Source organism: Macrobrachium nipponense, chromosome 41 (genome assembly GCF_015104395.2).
Source record: "Macrobrachium nipponense isolate FS-2020 chromosome 41, ASM1510439v2, whole genome shotgun sequence".
Lineage (NCBI taxonomy): Eukaryota > Metazoa > Arthropoda > Malacostraca > Decapoda > Palaemonidae > Macrobrachium > Macrobrachium nipponense.
The window spans coordinates 49421147-49435146 of record NC_061102.1 but is presented as its reverse complement, the minus strand read 5'-3'; the positions used below and the strand labels follow the sequence as shown (position 1 = coordinate 49435146).

The following is a 14000-nucleotide window of genomic DNA, read 5'->3' as shown; positions in this document are numbered from 1 at the left end:
AATCTGATTAAACATTTTGTAGTGGAAACATAGCCTAAAGAACGAAAAACTGTAAACTGTAAGAACCCGGGTCAGTGAGTCTACACATGCATCACCATCCATAATTAAAACATATACAAGGCAATTTTTTTTATTCTAAGCAACACCAGTCTCTCCGAAATACGGATAAAACACCACTTCCAGCTACAACACTCTATTATATCCCAAAATTATATGAAAATACCAAGGCCCACAAATATGGAAGAGTAACGTCACCTAGCCAAACCAATTTGTATTCTACGTCACACTAGTATTAAACCCGGATAGTTACCTTTTCAAATACCCATTATGCAAGCTTAAAAATGCATGGAGAATTTCTAAAAGAACTGACCTTGGTCTGTAGTGCCATAATCTTGTGGTCCTTTTCCTCTAAGTCACTACGCAATTCTTGTTCTAAGTGCGCTTTCGCCTGTTGCTCAAGAGCGCACTGCTCCTTTAATTCACTCACCTGTGGTACATCCCATTCATATTATTAAGTCAGCTGATCAAAAAAACTTTACTTACAAAGAAGATATTACTTCACACACTTTAGTTTGCCATGTAAAATCAAAATAATAAACATTAGTAAGGAAAAACTTTATATTATAAAACCATCATGTACAACTTCATGTTGTAATGATTTTGCAATATTTTAAAATCTAAAGTAAAGTATTTTAGACAGTTTCTATAAGAACTTCAAACTAATTAACACTATATTGGTAACTATGCCAAGCACATAAATTCCAAACCACCTACTAAAATTTAATAACATTCATGGTACTATATGTAAGGCAAAATCATTACAATGAAGGAATTAGATCACATTTTTCACCCTAGTCTATGAGATGTTCTCATCTATATGTGCAAGCATTTGGACATCATTATGCATAATTCTAGGCCTCTTTTATTCTTTGTTCTGAGAACAAACTACACTTGAGAAATGATATTGTTAAGATACAATAAAGTTTTGTACATACTTACCTGGCAGATATATACGATTGATGGCCCACCCAACCTCCCCTCAGGAGACAGGTGGAAGAGAAAATCTGGTTCTAGAACGGTAATCGTTCCTATTCCTGCCACCCAGCGGCAGGGGCGGTAGATCACCTGACCTACCTGCAGCGTGTGCCGCGAAATTCGAATTTCTGTCGGGGACGACGGAGTCTATAGCTAAGTATATATCTGCCAGGTAAGTATGTACAAAACTTTATTGTATCTTAACAATATCATTTTTGTACATGGAACTTACCCAGCAGATATATACTTAGCTGATTGACACCCTTGGTGGTGGGAAAGAGACAACTATTTACTGAATAGACAGGTAAACAACATACGTTGTAGGTAATAAATAAATAAAACCTTGGTTCCTACTTGATCAGGCGGAAGACTCCATGGCTAATGCCTAGGAATCTGCTTCGCCTCAAGAGCCTCAGCGAGGATGTGACCTATGGCTAAGAGTTGTGGGGTCTGTCGATGGGGTCTTATCCATTTACTCGACAGAGCCTCTTACATGACAATATGCCTATGCCTAGTGGCATAATTAAGGAGCACAACACCGATCCCGATCACCTGATCCTAACACGAGGGTTAGTGCTTAAGTTGAAAAGAGTTATCTACAAACTCCTTTCAAACAACCCAAAGAAAAAACACGTTAAATAAAATTTAACTCACTAGTTAAGGATCAGTATCTGCTCCCTATCCCAGCAATGTATCCGCAGACACGTATCAACCAAGAGAGAAGGATCCCTCGAAGGTTATCTTGACATCCTTCGGATAATGGGAAGTCAACACAGTTGCATCTCCCGTATGTGACAGCTAATATGTCCTTATGACATATTGTTAGGGAAAGAACAAGAATTCGGAAAAGCTCGCACTTCATGCACTTTTAATTCTCAGCTGTTTGAAGGAATCATCAATGCACTTATCAAGTGCTTAGGAGATCACAATGTCTCAAAGAAGGCCAGGGCGTTCTTTGATATAGATCTCTTCTGGGTGAAGCCTGGAGCCTGGCTAGCGCTTCGTGCCTGGCAGGCGCCTAGAGCCTGTCTAGCGCCTCGCGCTGGCTGGAGCTTGAGCCTGAATGGCGCTCTAGAGCCTGGCTGGCAGAGCCTCGCGCCTAGATGGCGCCTTGCGCCTGGCTGGCGCCTCGCGCCTGGCTGGTGCCTGATTGGCTCCTCCTTCCTGGCTAGCGCCTCGCGCCTGGCTGGAGCATTGCGTCTGGCTGGTGCCTTGCGCCTGGAAGGCACCTGGAGCCTGGCAGAAGACTTCATGATTACTGTCTATGAGTCTGCATGCCTCAAGAGTTTCAGCGAGGTAGGGACCTATGACTGACAAACCCTTCTGGATCATGTCAATGGGGGCTAGCCCGCTTACACGACAGAGCCTTCTCGGATCGTGCCAATGGGGGCTGACCCACTTACATGGCAGAGCCTTACCTGTATCATATCAATGGGGACTAGCCCTCTTACATGACAGAGCTTTAGGTTTCTCTTTACTGGAAGGAGCCTTGCGTCTGGATGGATCCTCAATCCTGACTGGAGCCTAGCCTTGAAGGAGCCTGGCACCTGGATGGCGCCTGGCTGGCTTCTAGAGCCTGGCTGGCTCCTAGAGCCTGGCTGGCTCCTAGAGCCTGACTGGCTCCTAGAGCCTGGATGGCTCCTAGAGCCTGGTTGATCCTAGGCTGGATGGCTTCCTAGAGCCTGGCTGCTCCTAGAGCCCGGCTGGCTCCTAGAGCCTGGCTGGCTCCTAGAGCCATGGTGGCTCCTAGAACTGGTGGCTCCTAGAAGCCCTGGCTGGCCCTAGAGCCTCGGCTGGCTCCTAGAGCCTGGCTGGCTTACTAGAGCCCTGGCTGGCGCCTCGCGCCTGGCTTGGCTCCTCCACACTTGCTGGAGCTTCGAGCTTGGAAGTCTCTCTAGGCTGTCTGGCAATGTCCACATCGGACACTCTTATATCTGTCCGATTTGTTCGCCTCTGGTGCATTTGCGCCAGGTTGGAGGCCCGCTCTTCTCAGTATCCGACCATGACAGAGTTCCTTGGAACTGTCCGCCTCTGGCGTTTTTCGCCTGTATTGGCATTTGGCGCTTGGCTGGCGCTACATTGTCCGAGAGTCCTGAACAACCACATAGTTTATCAGGAGACTGGAGAAGGGTGGAAGAAATTCTTCCCCTTTGAGCTTTTGGCCCCTGGCAAGGGGAGGTGATTTTAGTCAGCTACACCCAGTAGACGACAGGATATCTAACAATACGAGAGAGAAGAGTCTTCCTCCGAGGAGGATCCTTCGTGAACACTTCTTTTGCTAACGAGATCTCTTCTTACATGTTGATGAGGTTCCTCGTTGCAGAATCTTCCCTATCCTTGCCCGAAGGAAGGGAAGGAGTCTGGAAGTCGAAGGAGACTCTGAGCTGAAATTGGGCGGAACCCTGATTTCTAGCTCTTATTGTATCCTTCTGAATACCTTCTGGGAAGCATTTTGAGCCCTCATCGCACCCCGAAGACTCTGTAGGCAAACGTTTTAAACCATCTCTTCTTCTGTAGATGAAAATGTAAGTACCCTGCCTGGGCAACTAAACTTCTATCTGAAAGCGTTGCGTCAGGAATAGAGGGATTTATTTCTTTTGCCAGACATACTATGCTGGCAAGAACCCATTGCCGAGTCTCCATTGAATCTGATGCGAGATTCCAATAAATGCACAAAAAATTCACTTGTCTTCTTGGTCGTTTAGGGCTAAGAGAAACAAAGAATTCCTTCATAAACTTCCTCAAAGAAGTTTGATGAGGAGCAGTTCCATTTTGTCGGAACACGGAATCTGTGGCCACAAAAAAAAAAATCCCATTCGAAGTACATGATATCCTACTCTTGTCGTATTGCGGTATCGTATAAGATCCCGAAGATCTTAATCCTCTGTTATCTCTAATTCCCTTTGTAGAGACAGAGTATGGCCTTTTACTGCGTTCTTTGATAGCAGATATATACATAGGTGATTCTTCCCTCTGAAAGTGAAGAAAAAACCTCGCTATGTGGTTCACAGAGGTATCGGAAGAGGACAGTTTCCTCATTCCATCTAGCACGATCTGCAGCAATTCTATGTCTTAGCCATGACTATTGTCATTTACCTTGAAAAAACCTCTCATTCATGTCCACTTCTGGTCAGTCTGCACGCGGACAGACTCAGAGTGGAGAGGTTTTATAGGTCTATTTATAATAGATTCTGATAGAATATCCAGATACTCTTGGAAAAGCCTTACGAAACATGCTGTGAGAAGAACGTGACTTCTGTGAATCCAACCTCTCTAAGGCCAAAATGAGGCATACATCCTCTCTTCCTTTGACGCCCAGTTATCTTAATATCTGTTAAGAATTTATAACTAGGGGAAAAAAGGCTAAAGTTTATTCCCCTTCTTTAAATTTAAAGATGTCTTATATTGCTACCTCTCTTGGTTCGAGGAAAAAGAAGCAGTCTAAAGGAAGCCTGTTCGTCTTCTACCTTACAAAGAGATCTATGAAGAAGACTTTCCGCAGGTTCTCACAACTCTTTTCAATAAGTGTTAGACATACGTTAACAGTTATTATCTTCGATCGAGAAGGTTCTCACGGACATGCAAAATCTTGCATCGAACCTCTTAAGGATCGTTACGTTCTGTGTCTGTTCCCAAATAGGTTCTCTTTTGTTAACGCGAACAGGGGTGAAAAAAGAGATTCTCGATGCTCTTTGCGATATGAGAGAGTCGTGGAATTGGCCTAAGTGATTAAAATAAATCATTTCATCATTCCTTGTAAGCGACCCCGTTTTTCGATTAAATGGGTAACGAAATCAGGAACGAATCTTGCCGTTACCGAGCCTGCTGTCCGAGAGGCTACTGGACTCTTAGGTTAATAACTCGCTAAAACGAGAAAATATCTTGGATGGTGCTTCTGGCGCGGCAGGCGCTTCTGGCGCAATTTGCGCCAAGCTGGCGCTTCCTTCTAGTTCTTTTTAGGTTATGTGCCATAACATCTATGCCTTTATGGTACCCGACATCCTTCACATGTTAATTCCGTTCTTAGTGGGAAAAAACTTTTATATACGTAGTATAGTCCATTCAGGGAAACAACTTCTGCCACTAAGAGAATGTTTCCCATCCGACTCGCCCAACTTCTCTTGAGCAATATCCGAATTTAAAAAGGTTGTGTGCGTTTCTCGAAAGGATGAGAGAATTATATATATCGCGCGCTGCCGTATTAGAATCCTTTATAATACTGTCACATTGTGGTAAACAGCATTAATCTAGGAAACCTTTGTAAGGATACTAGGAATTCTGTAGTTAACCTCGGTATGTGCATAAGACTTGACCATACCGTAGTCTTAAAGTGAATTCTCTACTACATTCATCTTCTCACTAAGTATGTACTCTAATAAGCCATGCTTTCGTAAGCATGAGAGCATTATACAATATAGAGTTCCGCTGCGTTAGAATCTTTTAAAAATGTTACCTACGGTAAACAGCATTGAAATGTTGTAATATCTTTCTTATTGAAAGCTTCTTAGCAAAAGGCAGACAATATTTTATTATGTTTGCTTAACTATCCCCTCAATCCGAGGCTAAAACCACGATTGTAGGGGAGACACGGTTATTCATTCCATCCCGCAGAGAGAGACATGTTACCGACCACTCATGACCGACACCTACATGATACTGCGTGGTGTCTAAGCGATAGCAGTCTCGTTAGCCGACTGGCCTTACTCTTCCAGAGTTGCCAGCTACTCCATTTAATAAAGGAATCTTATAAAATTATTATCGAACTTCAGGAAGTTCTTATAATGCATATCTAAGCGAAACAAGACTTCGATAAATCTAGAAGCTAAGTAGGTGTTGTCTTAACAATCCCTTTAAGCGTAGTCCTTCCTAGGAAATTCCTGGAAGGATACTGGTAACTGAGTTGCTCAGCAAAGAAGTAACTACGGTATGTGCTTATGATTTGCCGTATCGTATTCTCACACAGCAGATACTCTACTACCTTCTTTCCCTGCCAAGGCAGATAGAGAAAGGATATTCTGGTGCCTGGATCCTTGCACCTAGCGCCTGGAATGTTCCGCGCGCCTGGAATGTTCCGCACGCTAGAAAGGAGACTCGCTCCTGGAACGTTCCGCTTGCGTGGAAGGTCCCGTGCGCCCTGACAGTTCCGAGCGCCTACTAGACCCCTTTTAGAAAGAGCCTCTTGCCCGGAAACGTTCAATGGAAGGATCGTTCTGATTGCCACTCTACTGTAAGGCTCCTTGCTCTAGCCGTCTGTTTTTCTGGCGCAATTTGCGCCAGGCTGGCGCTTCGTCTCTTTGAAGGCGCCTTGCGCCAAGAAAAATTTTCTAGAACGCGGCTCGCGTTTGGTTGTAGGAACGCGGCTCGCGCTAGTCTGTTAGCTGGAACGCGCCTCGCTGCTGGCTATAGGAACGTAGCTCACGCTAGCTTGCTGGAACGCGGCTTCCTGGCAGCGGCTGGCCTCAGTGTTCTCTTAGTTTTCAGAGAACGCGCTAGATCATCGCTCCAAACATACATTCTTCGTCTTTTCGGATGTAAGATGAAGAGACGCACTTTTTTAAGGATGCCTTATCAATGGCTATCCTTGGCAGTCTGGGACGTTCTACAGAACCTGCCGAGGGGACGCCTGACCGGTGGGGGTTCTCCCTAACCTTCCTGCGGCTGTCGACTTTCCTCCTCCACTGGGTCTGGGAGTTTGGAAGAGGTCTAGGCCTGGAAGCGCTACGGAGCCGATCAGACGCACCCTCCACTGCACTGGGAACACTATATTCACTTCTTACCTTTTTAGAGCTCGCCTTTTGAGCTCCATCCATTTATCTTCAAATTTGCACATATGAATTTGTAGATTCTGTGGAGTAAGAAGGTGATGAGGATGCAACAACTACTAGAATTGTCAATACTCTAACTGCTCGTTAGTACGAGAGCTCTTAAAGCTTCTAAAGGAAGCGTATCTAGTTATATGCTTTCTGACTTCCTAAAGTAGGAAGTTAGATCTTATATTTCCTTCATCAAGTTCTAACACTTATACACGTATTAGTGAAAAAAAAAAAATCAATATTTCCCTTATTGCAAAATATAAGTGTCTAACGAAAAATTCGGTAGTTTCACGTAATATATTTTTCGAAATTTCGAAGCCAAATTCATTAAAAAGTTAATAAAAGCGTATGCCAAACCAAAGACCCAGTACTTCCCTGCAAAAGACAGCCCAGAAGGTCGATGGCGATGAAAAAACGAAAATCAAGTCAGGAGGTAGCAACAACGTATGTTGACACTACCGCGACAGAGAAAATCTGGTTCTAGAACGGTAATCGTTCCTATTCCTGCCACCCAGCGGCAGGGGCGGTAGATCACCTGACCTACCTGCAGCGTGTGCCGCGAAATTCGAATTTCTGTCGGGGACGACGGAGTCTATAGCTAAGTATATATCTGCTGGGTAAGTTCCATGTACAAAAATAATACGTCACAATCACATGAATCAACATAAAAAAATCTACAGATTCTTAGTTCTTAATATTTTAGAATACATATATCGAATATGAGACTTTATAACTAATAAAATTTATAATTACAAAACTTAGATAAACAAATTCCCTCCTTAAAACCCAACTAAGTAAACTCTAAAAACAGAAGAGTTACATACAATGTTTCACAGTTGGACATTACCAACCCAAAGTCTTTCATAAATGGCTATCAGATTCTGGTCGCTGATATACATATGACCTATTTAACAAGCTCAGTATACAGGTTTCCCTAACCCAATGAAGGTCCGACTCACTAAAGCCATCAATATGAAGGAAATGGTACATTCAATACCATCTCCAACACATCAAAATATCAAAGATGCAAGATATCACTGTAAGGAGCAAACCTTTTAGAATTCCTAATCAGCACAACCTACACAGATAGTTCTGTATGTAAAGCGCTACAGTTTTAACCCCTTTATAATCTACTTAAGACTCAGAAGTCTGGAAAAACTAAGCCCTATTAATAATAATAAACCCTTTATCAGCAAGTTTTTGCAAAGATCTCTCACAGTTACATAATAATTGCAGCATTATTACGAATTTATCATCTAAAGTACATATTTTTAATGCATATTAATGAAGATTTGAGGTTACTGTCCATGATAACGATGAAATGGAGGAACTTCAAATCTTCACTAATATGCACGAAAACATATAAAACAAATGAGGCATGTATATTAGCAGTATTATAATATTAAAAACACCAATAATCAAGAAATGAAAGTGAAATATAGAGAAGTTCAGTAACTAATATCTAAAGCTGATAGAAACCATACCAAAAACAAATCTACGATGATAATACTTAAATACCTAACTACTTAAAAATTCATATCATACACGACAAAAACGCTATAATCCACACACCCTTATCAAAAACACAACATACTTGGAATACAATTAAAACAAATAAGTGGAAAAAATAAGATCCTTCATATTTAGCAACATACAAGAATAACCAGAAACTCGCATACACATACACACACACACACATTCACTCAATTACACAAACTGGCAATGACTTAGAATACCAAAGCTTCATCACTAAAAGGAAATGTCAATCAGAATTACGTTAAACTTATAAAATACAAAAAATTCACTCTTGAACCAGGTAAACTAAGCACAATTGAGTCTGCATACTCAACATCTGATGATAAAAATGGATTAATGTTTGAACAAAAGTAGGGCAGTCTAAAATTCTCTTCTGGGAAAGACTGAGTTTTGAACAGAACTACTGAGACACACCGAGTGATTCTGGTTGCCACCAGTGAGCCTTCGAAACTAGGGTGCATGTGACCACAGTTGGAGCTGAAAGGATTCATCTTCTTTATTTAGTGTAGTAGTTGGTATAGTTATCTACAGACCTTCCAGCTCTTACGCTGTGCTTTACTATCAAATTCAACCTCACATATCAATCATGCTTCCCCCACTAAATCGGACTCTCCAATCACCATACCACCTCCCAGACATTCCATTTAATAACCCTCTGTTGTCACCACCCTCCTTCCTACTACTGGTATGCTTGCTATCCTCACTGTTTAGATGAGTTAACCTGTAAAACTCAATACTACTGTACTTAAGATTACTTTTTAGAAAATATAAATAAAAAAAATTGATCTTATTGCTTTCCTCTTATTATAGCAACTATGATTAGGTTACAGAAATGGATTTTGGTTTGGTTTCACGAGCAAAAAAACATTGACCGTATTTTCAAGGTTACAATTCGAAAGAGAATATGCTTAAGAAATACTTTCAGCGTAACAAATTACCTTCACAGGGCCTGGGAAACCTGCATCACAATTAACTATGATACCTATGAAACAAAATACTATTCAGCCACATTTTAGAACCATGATTCAGTAAAAGATCAGCTTTCTGAGAGATCAACCTAAAATGAATGTATGGCCTAAGATCACAAAATTAAAAGGTTAATTGTAAACTATCAACAAACTTTTAGTATTAACAGCAAAAATGTGAATTTCAAGCATTTTGTGAAAATTAACTTTATTTCTAAGTTCAAAATGAACATCACTCCAGTCTGTTCTTAAGCAGTTAAATAGAACCAGCACTTACTTTTCTCAGAGCCTTATCCTGTGTCTTTGTGAGAACGTCCCGTAACTTTTCTGATTCTTTCTCTTTTTCTTTGTATGCTCGTGCCAAGTCTGAGTACCTGAAATGAAGATGTTCAATTAATTCAGTTGCTAACATTGTAATCTGTATAACCTTTCTTGTTGATGAAACACACCCAAAGACATTATGTGTAGTAAAATCAAGAGTATAGCCCACTACTCCTAAAAATTCTACAACTTTATATTAGTGGCATATCACCACCCAAGATGCAAACAATAAAAAACTTTTTGTTCCACAGTGGAAATTTTACATAAAATTTTATCAACACTACATATACCCTGTACCCGCTTGGCAAAAATCAAAATAATCATCCTTTATACAAGACATACTAGTATTTAAAGAACAATTTATGTGAATATCTTACAAATTCCACTAAATATAAAACAGAAGAGTTATGCCTACTAATAACTAACCAAATATACAATAAATAGATTAAAGTACGAGAGAAAATTAAACAGAAGAAAAAATACATACAGCTGTTTTATTCTTTAGAAAAATTAACTTCTTAAACATAAAGGTTATTAAGAATTTCCTTCACCAAGAATGCCTAGGGTCAATCCTGGAGTACACTATCTCTCCCAGAAAGAAAAAGAATACAGTACAGTATACAAAAATTCTGAACTTTTAGTGAATACCAACCAGATTATTAGTGTAAATACCAGCTTAACAAGGCCACTAAATGACATTTCTAGACTCAAACTGGGCTTTCAGAAAAGATTAGTTCTCAAATGAGAGGATAATATTGGGTAAATAAAAGTTTAAAGGGTTGGAGAGTTTAAGTAAGAAAAGACCAAAAAAATCATAAGCGGAAAACAATGCCACTGAGGCCGAAGGAACACTGCAATACCAATAGTACTACCATGAACAACAAAAGCAGACTTGGTTCAAAAATGAGCCTAGGCATTTAATAACAACAATGGCCACAATAGAGAAAAAAACTTATAGGAATTTCATGCTCATTTATTGTTTATTTTAATTTATACTTGACACAAAAGCAAGTTGGTAAAAAAAAAAAAAATTTACTGTTTCAATTGATTAGACATCATGAAACCAGATTATCAAGCAATAAATCAGTTTACAGAGAGAAGAATAATGAAAAGGTTTTCTAAACTTATAGTAAGGTACAGTAGTATTCCCATTTCAAAACATTAATACTACAAAAATCACATATGCAAAAACTTTTTGTTTTTAACAAAATATGTACATTTGACAAAATAACAAAGTTTCACATAATACTGATTAGTGTTGCACGTGCAAGGTGTCAGCAACAGTAGCAAAGTCTTAAAGGTTTCCAGACGACAAGCTTTTTTGACGCATAATATGAATTTATAATCTCTCGCCTGTGTATTCTTCATCAGCTACACATTTTTGTGACTTCAAGAAAACATATCATATTTCCTTGAACTGTGCACCTCCATTCTCCACAACTGCACAACCATTCCATTTCGTATCCCCAAACACCTATTATATTTCTCACACACACATCCCACACTCTTCACACTCATATCACTTCCCTCAACTTTCTTTGCACTGCACTCCCGAACACAACACCCACCATCCTTATGACATTACATGTGGTTATAATACTGGATCTGGTGACCCTTCATCAAAATGTAACAGGAAAACTAAAGTCCACTGGACTTTTGTTCCTCTGAGAAATTAGTTAAGTAATCAGATCACTAAAGTATTCTAGCTTGTCTAACTGTACAGATAAATACTATACTTGCCCCATGCACGGACACACGCACACACACACACACACTTCACCATTAACCATTTATCATAGTGGAAATGAGTGGGGTACTGAAGGAAGCTGTAAAATATCACAACTGAAGGAAGCTGTAAAATATCACAAGTGAAGGAAGCTGTAAAATATCACAAGTGAAGGAAGCTGTAAAATATCACAACTGAAGGAAGCTGTAAAATATCACGACTGAAGGAAGATGTAAAATATCACACTGAAGGAAGCTGTAAAAAAAGGGATTTTGACGTAAGGAAAAATCTATTTCTGGGCGATTGGCTCGTGTCGCCAGCGAAATATCCTTTAATCTATTATTTCTAGGGTAAAAAATGTACTAACACATACCAGAGAATAAATAAAATAAAGAAAAAGGTCAGTATAACTGACTCGCTCACCCTCCAGGAGGGTGTCGGTATGAACACTAGGCGAGTGAGACCACTACCACGAGCCAAATGCCAATAGAAATCTCCCACTACAAAATCCCTCCAAGAGGGGAGCCGACCCACAGAGTGAGCAGCTCGTACTACTACTACTCCATCCCATGCTGCCGACTGCTGCGCCTCTGGTGGCCATCCTGAAGTTAGCAGACAATCTTGGGCGAAGGGATGGGTAGGGTGGGATTTCGCTGGCGACACGAGCCAATCGCCCAGAAATAGATTTTTCCTTACGTCAAAATCCCTTTTCTGGGCTCAGCTCGTGTCGCTGCGCGAAATCGTACCAGAGAAATAGCACAAGATTGTAAACAAAAGTAATAAACTGAGAATAAAAATAAAATAAATCAGAATAGGTCTCAAATAAAAGATAAAATATATAAGAATAGACTATAATTGCTAAAAGATACATATACACAGGGGTATAAAAATAGAAATATGCTTAAATTACCCTTAAATCTAATCATGTTTGTAAACATAAGGTAATTACATATGTACAGGTAAAATTATTTACATGTATCAATGTTATCTGTGTAACAGCATGTATCAAAAGAATAATAGCAATTAATAAAAACAATCAACAATAATAATATATAAAGGAATGTATATGACTTAATATACAAAACCCGTAATCATTATAATATGATGTATCCCCTAGCATAAAAATAAGGGGAAACATCCATGAGATCAATGTGTATAATCATTTGTGAGTGTCCCTAACCAGACAATAAGGGGCACCCACTACACTATCACAAAAGCAGCTAAGACACAAGGTGAATGCAAATGAACCAGGTAGGAATAGACGAACTCTTGGGTGAGGCAGGTAGAAAGGAGGACTGAATCTTCTACTACAAACTAGCTAGAGTCAGGGGGAAACTATGTTACCCGCTGCTACTGCTGGGAATTTCAGAGCTTCCAAGGACTTAAGGTAGTGACGTTTGAACACTGTCGGCGATTTCCATCCAGTATACTTTTTCAACTCATCGAAGTTCATATGTTGGAAATAATTAATTGAGGTGGCTACTGCCCTGACATCATGTGCTTTCGGGAAAGAGTCAGGATTGGCTTGCTTAATAAAGTACAGGATTTGTTGCCTGATACCTTTAATGGATAAAGTTCCACCTTTTTCCCTCCTAAAGAGGGGACCCGACGAAGATGAGGAGGTCCTAGACAGAAAGGCTCGTAAGGTTGTAACTGGGCAAAGAGATACATCTTGTGGAAGGGGTAGTACCTTCCAAGGTTCCCACCTCATCAAAGGATCTTCATTCTTTGCTAAAAAGCTACGTTCCGGAGAAAGTAGGACTTCTCCTGTGGGAAGGAACTGAATATGATCCGGGTCTCTGGATAGAGCCGACAGTTCTGAAATTCTTGCTCCTGAAGCTAAGCTTAATAAGAATAGGGTTTTTCTTAAGAGCATTATAAACGAGCATGTGTCATTATCGGTTTTCGGACGCCAGTTTTAGAACATCGTTTAAGAACCATGAAACTGACGTAGGCCTTACAGAAGGCCTAAGCCTAGCACATGCCTTAGGAATAGACGAGAAGTAGGAATCCGTCAAGTCTATGTTAAATCCAAATTGAAATATCTTTTTCAAAGCTGACTTGTTTGTCGTAATCGTGCTAGCTGCTAAACCTTTTTCAAATAAGGATCTGAAAAAGGATATAGCTGAATTAACTGTCATGATTCTAATATCCGAATCTCTCAGGAAGGTTGCTAACTTTTTGACAGCAGCATCATACTGCCTCAAAGTCGAATCCCTTTTATCGATTCCAAGAATAGAATATTCTGAGGGTCAATATTTGCATCTCTTTTTGCCGCAAACTTCATGAAATCCATAAAGTTAGGGTTTTGAGAATCCCTGAGGAAGCGAACACAGTCTTCATTTGTACTGACTGGGAGAGCTTGGGACTGGGGATCTGAAGAGGACGAAGGCCCAGCTCCAAAATTAGAGGATACCAGTTGCTCTTCGGCCAGTCTGGGGCTATTAGAGCCACTTGACCCTTGAAAGTCCTGAGTTTGTTCAATACTTTCATGAGGAGATTCACTGGAGGGAAGACGTAAATCTTCTCCCAGTTGTTCCAGTCTAGAGCCAGGGGGGCGTCCGTGGCATAGGCCAGAGGGTCCAGGTTGGGGGCTACATAACA

The 14000-nt window shown here is 40.5% G+C and overlaps 1 protein-coding gene across 15 annotated transcripts in view; it reads right to left on the bottom strand.

Moving 5' to 3' along the window:
* Positions 1–14000, bottom strand: part of LOC135212752 (early endosome antigen 1-like) — a 278033-nt gene that overhangs the window by 190102 nt on the left and 73931 nt on the right. For 14 of the 15 annotated variants that reach the window (XR_010313979.1, XR_010313978.1, XM_064246495.1 and 11 more), the window contains 2 exons: positions 9627–9723; positions 371–487 (listed from right to left, as the gene is read on the bottom strand). Coding sequence is in view for 13 of the 15 variants with exons in the window: in XM_064246495.1 (XP_064102565.1) it covers positions 371–487; positions 9627–9723 (214 nt within the window). In the remaining 2 variants the exon portion in view is untranslated. The remainder of the gene's footprint in view (positions 1–370; positions 488–9626; positions 9724–14000) is intronic. The other variant, XM_064246496.1, reaches the window with a different exon arrangement.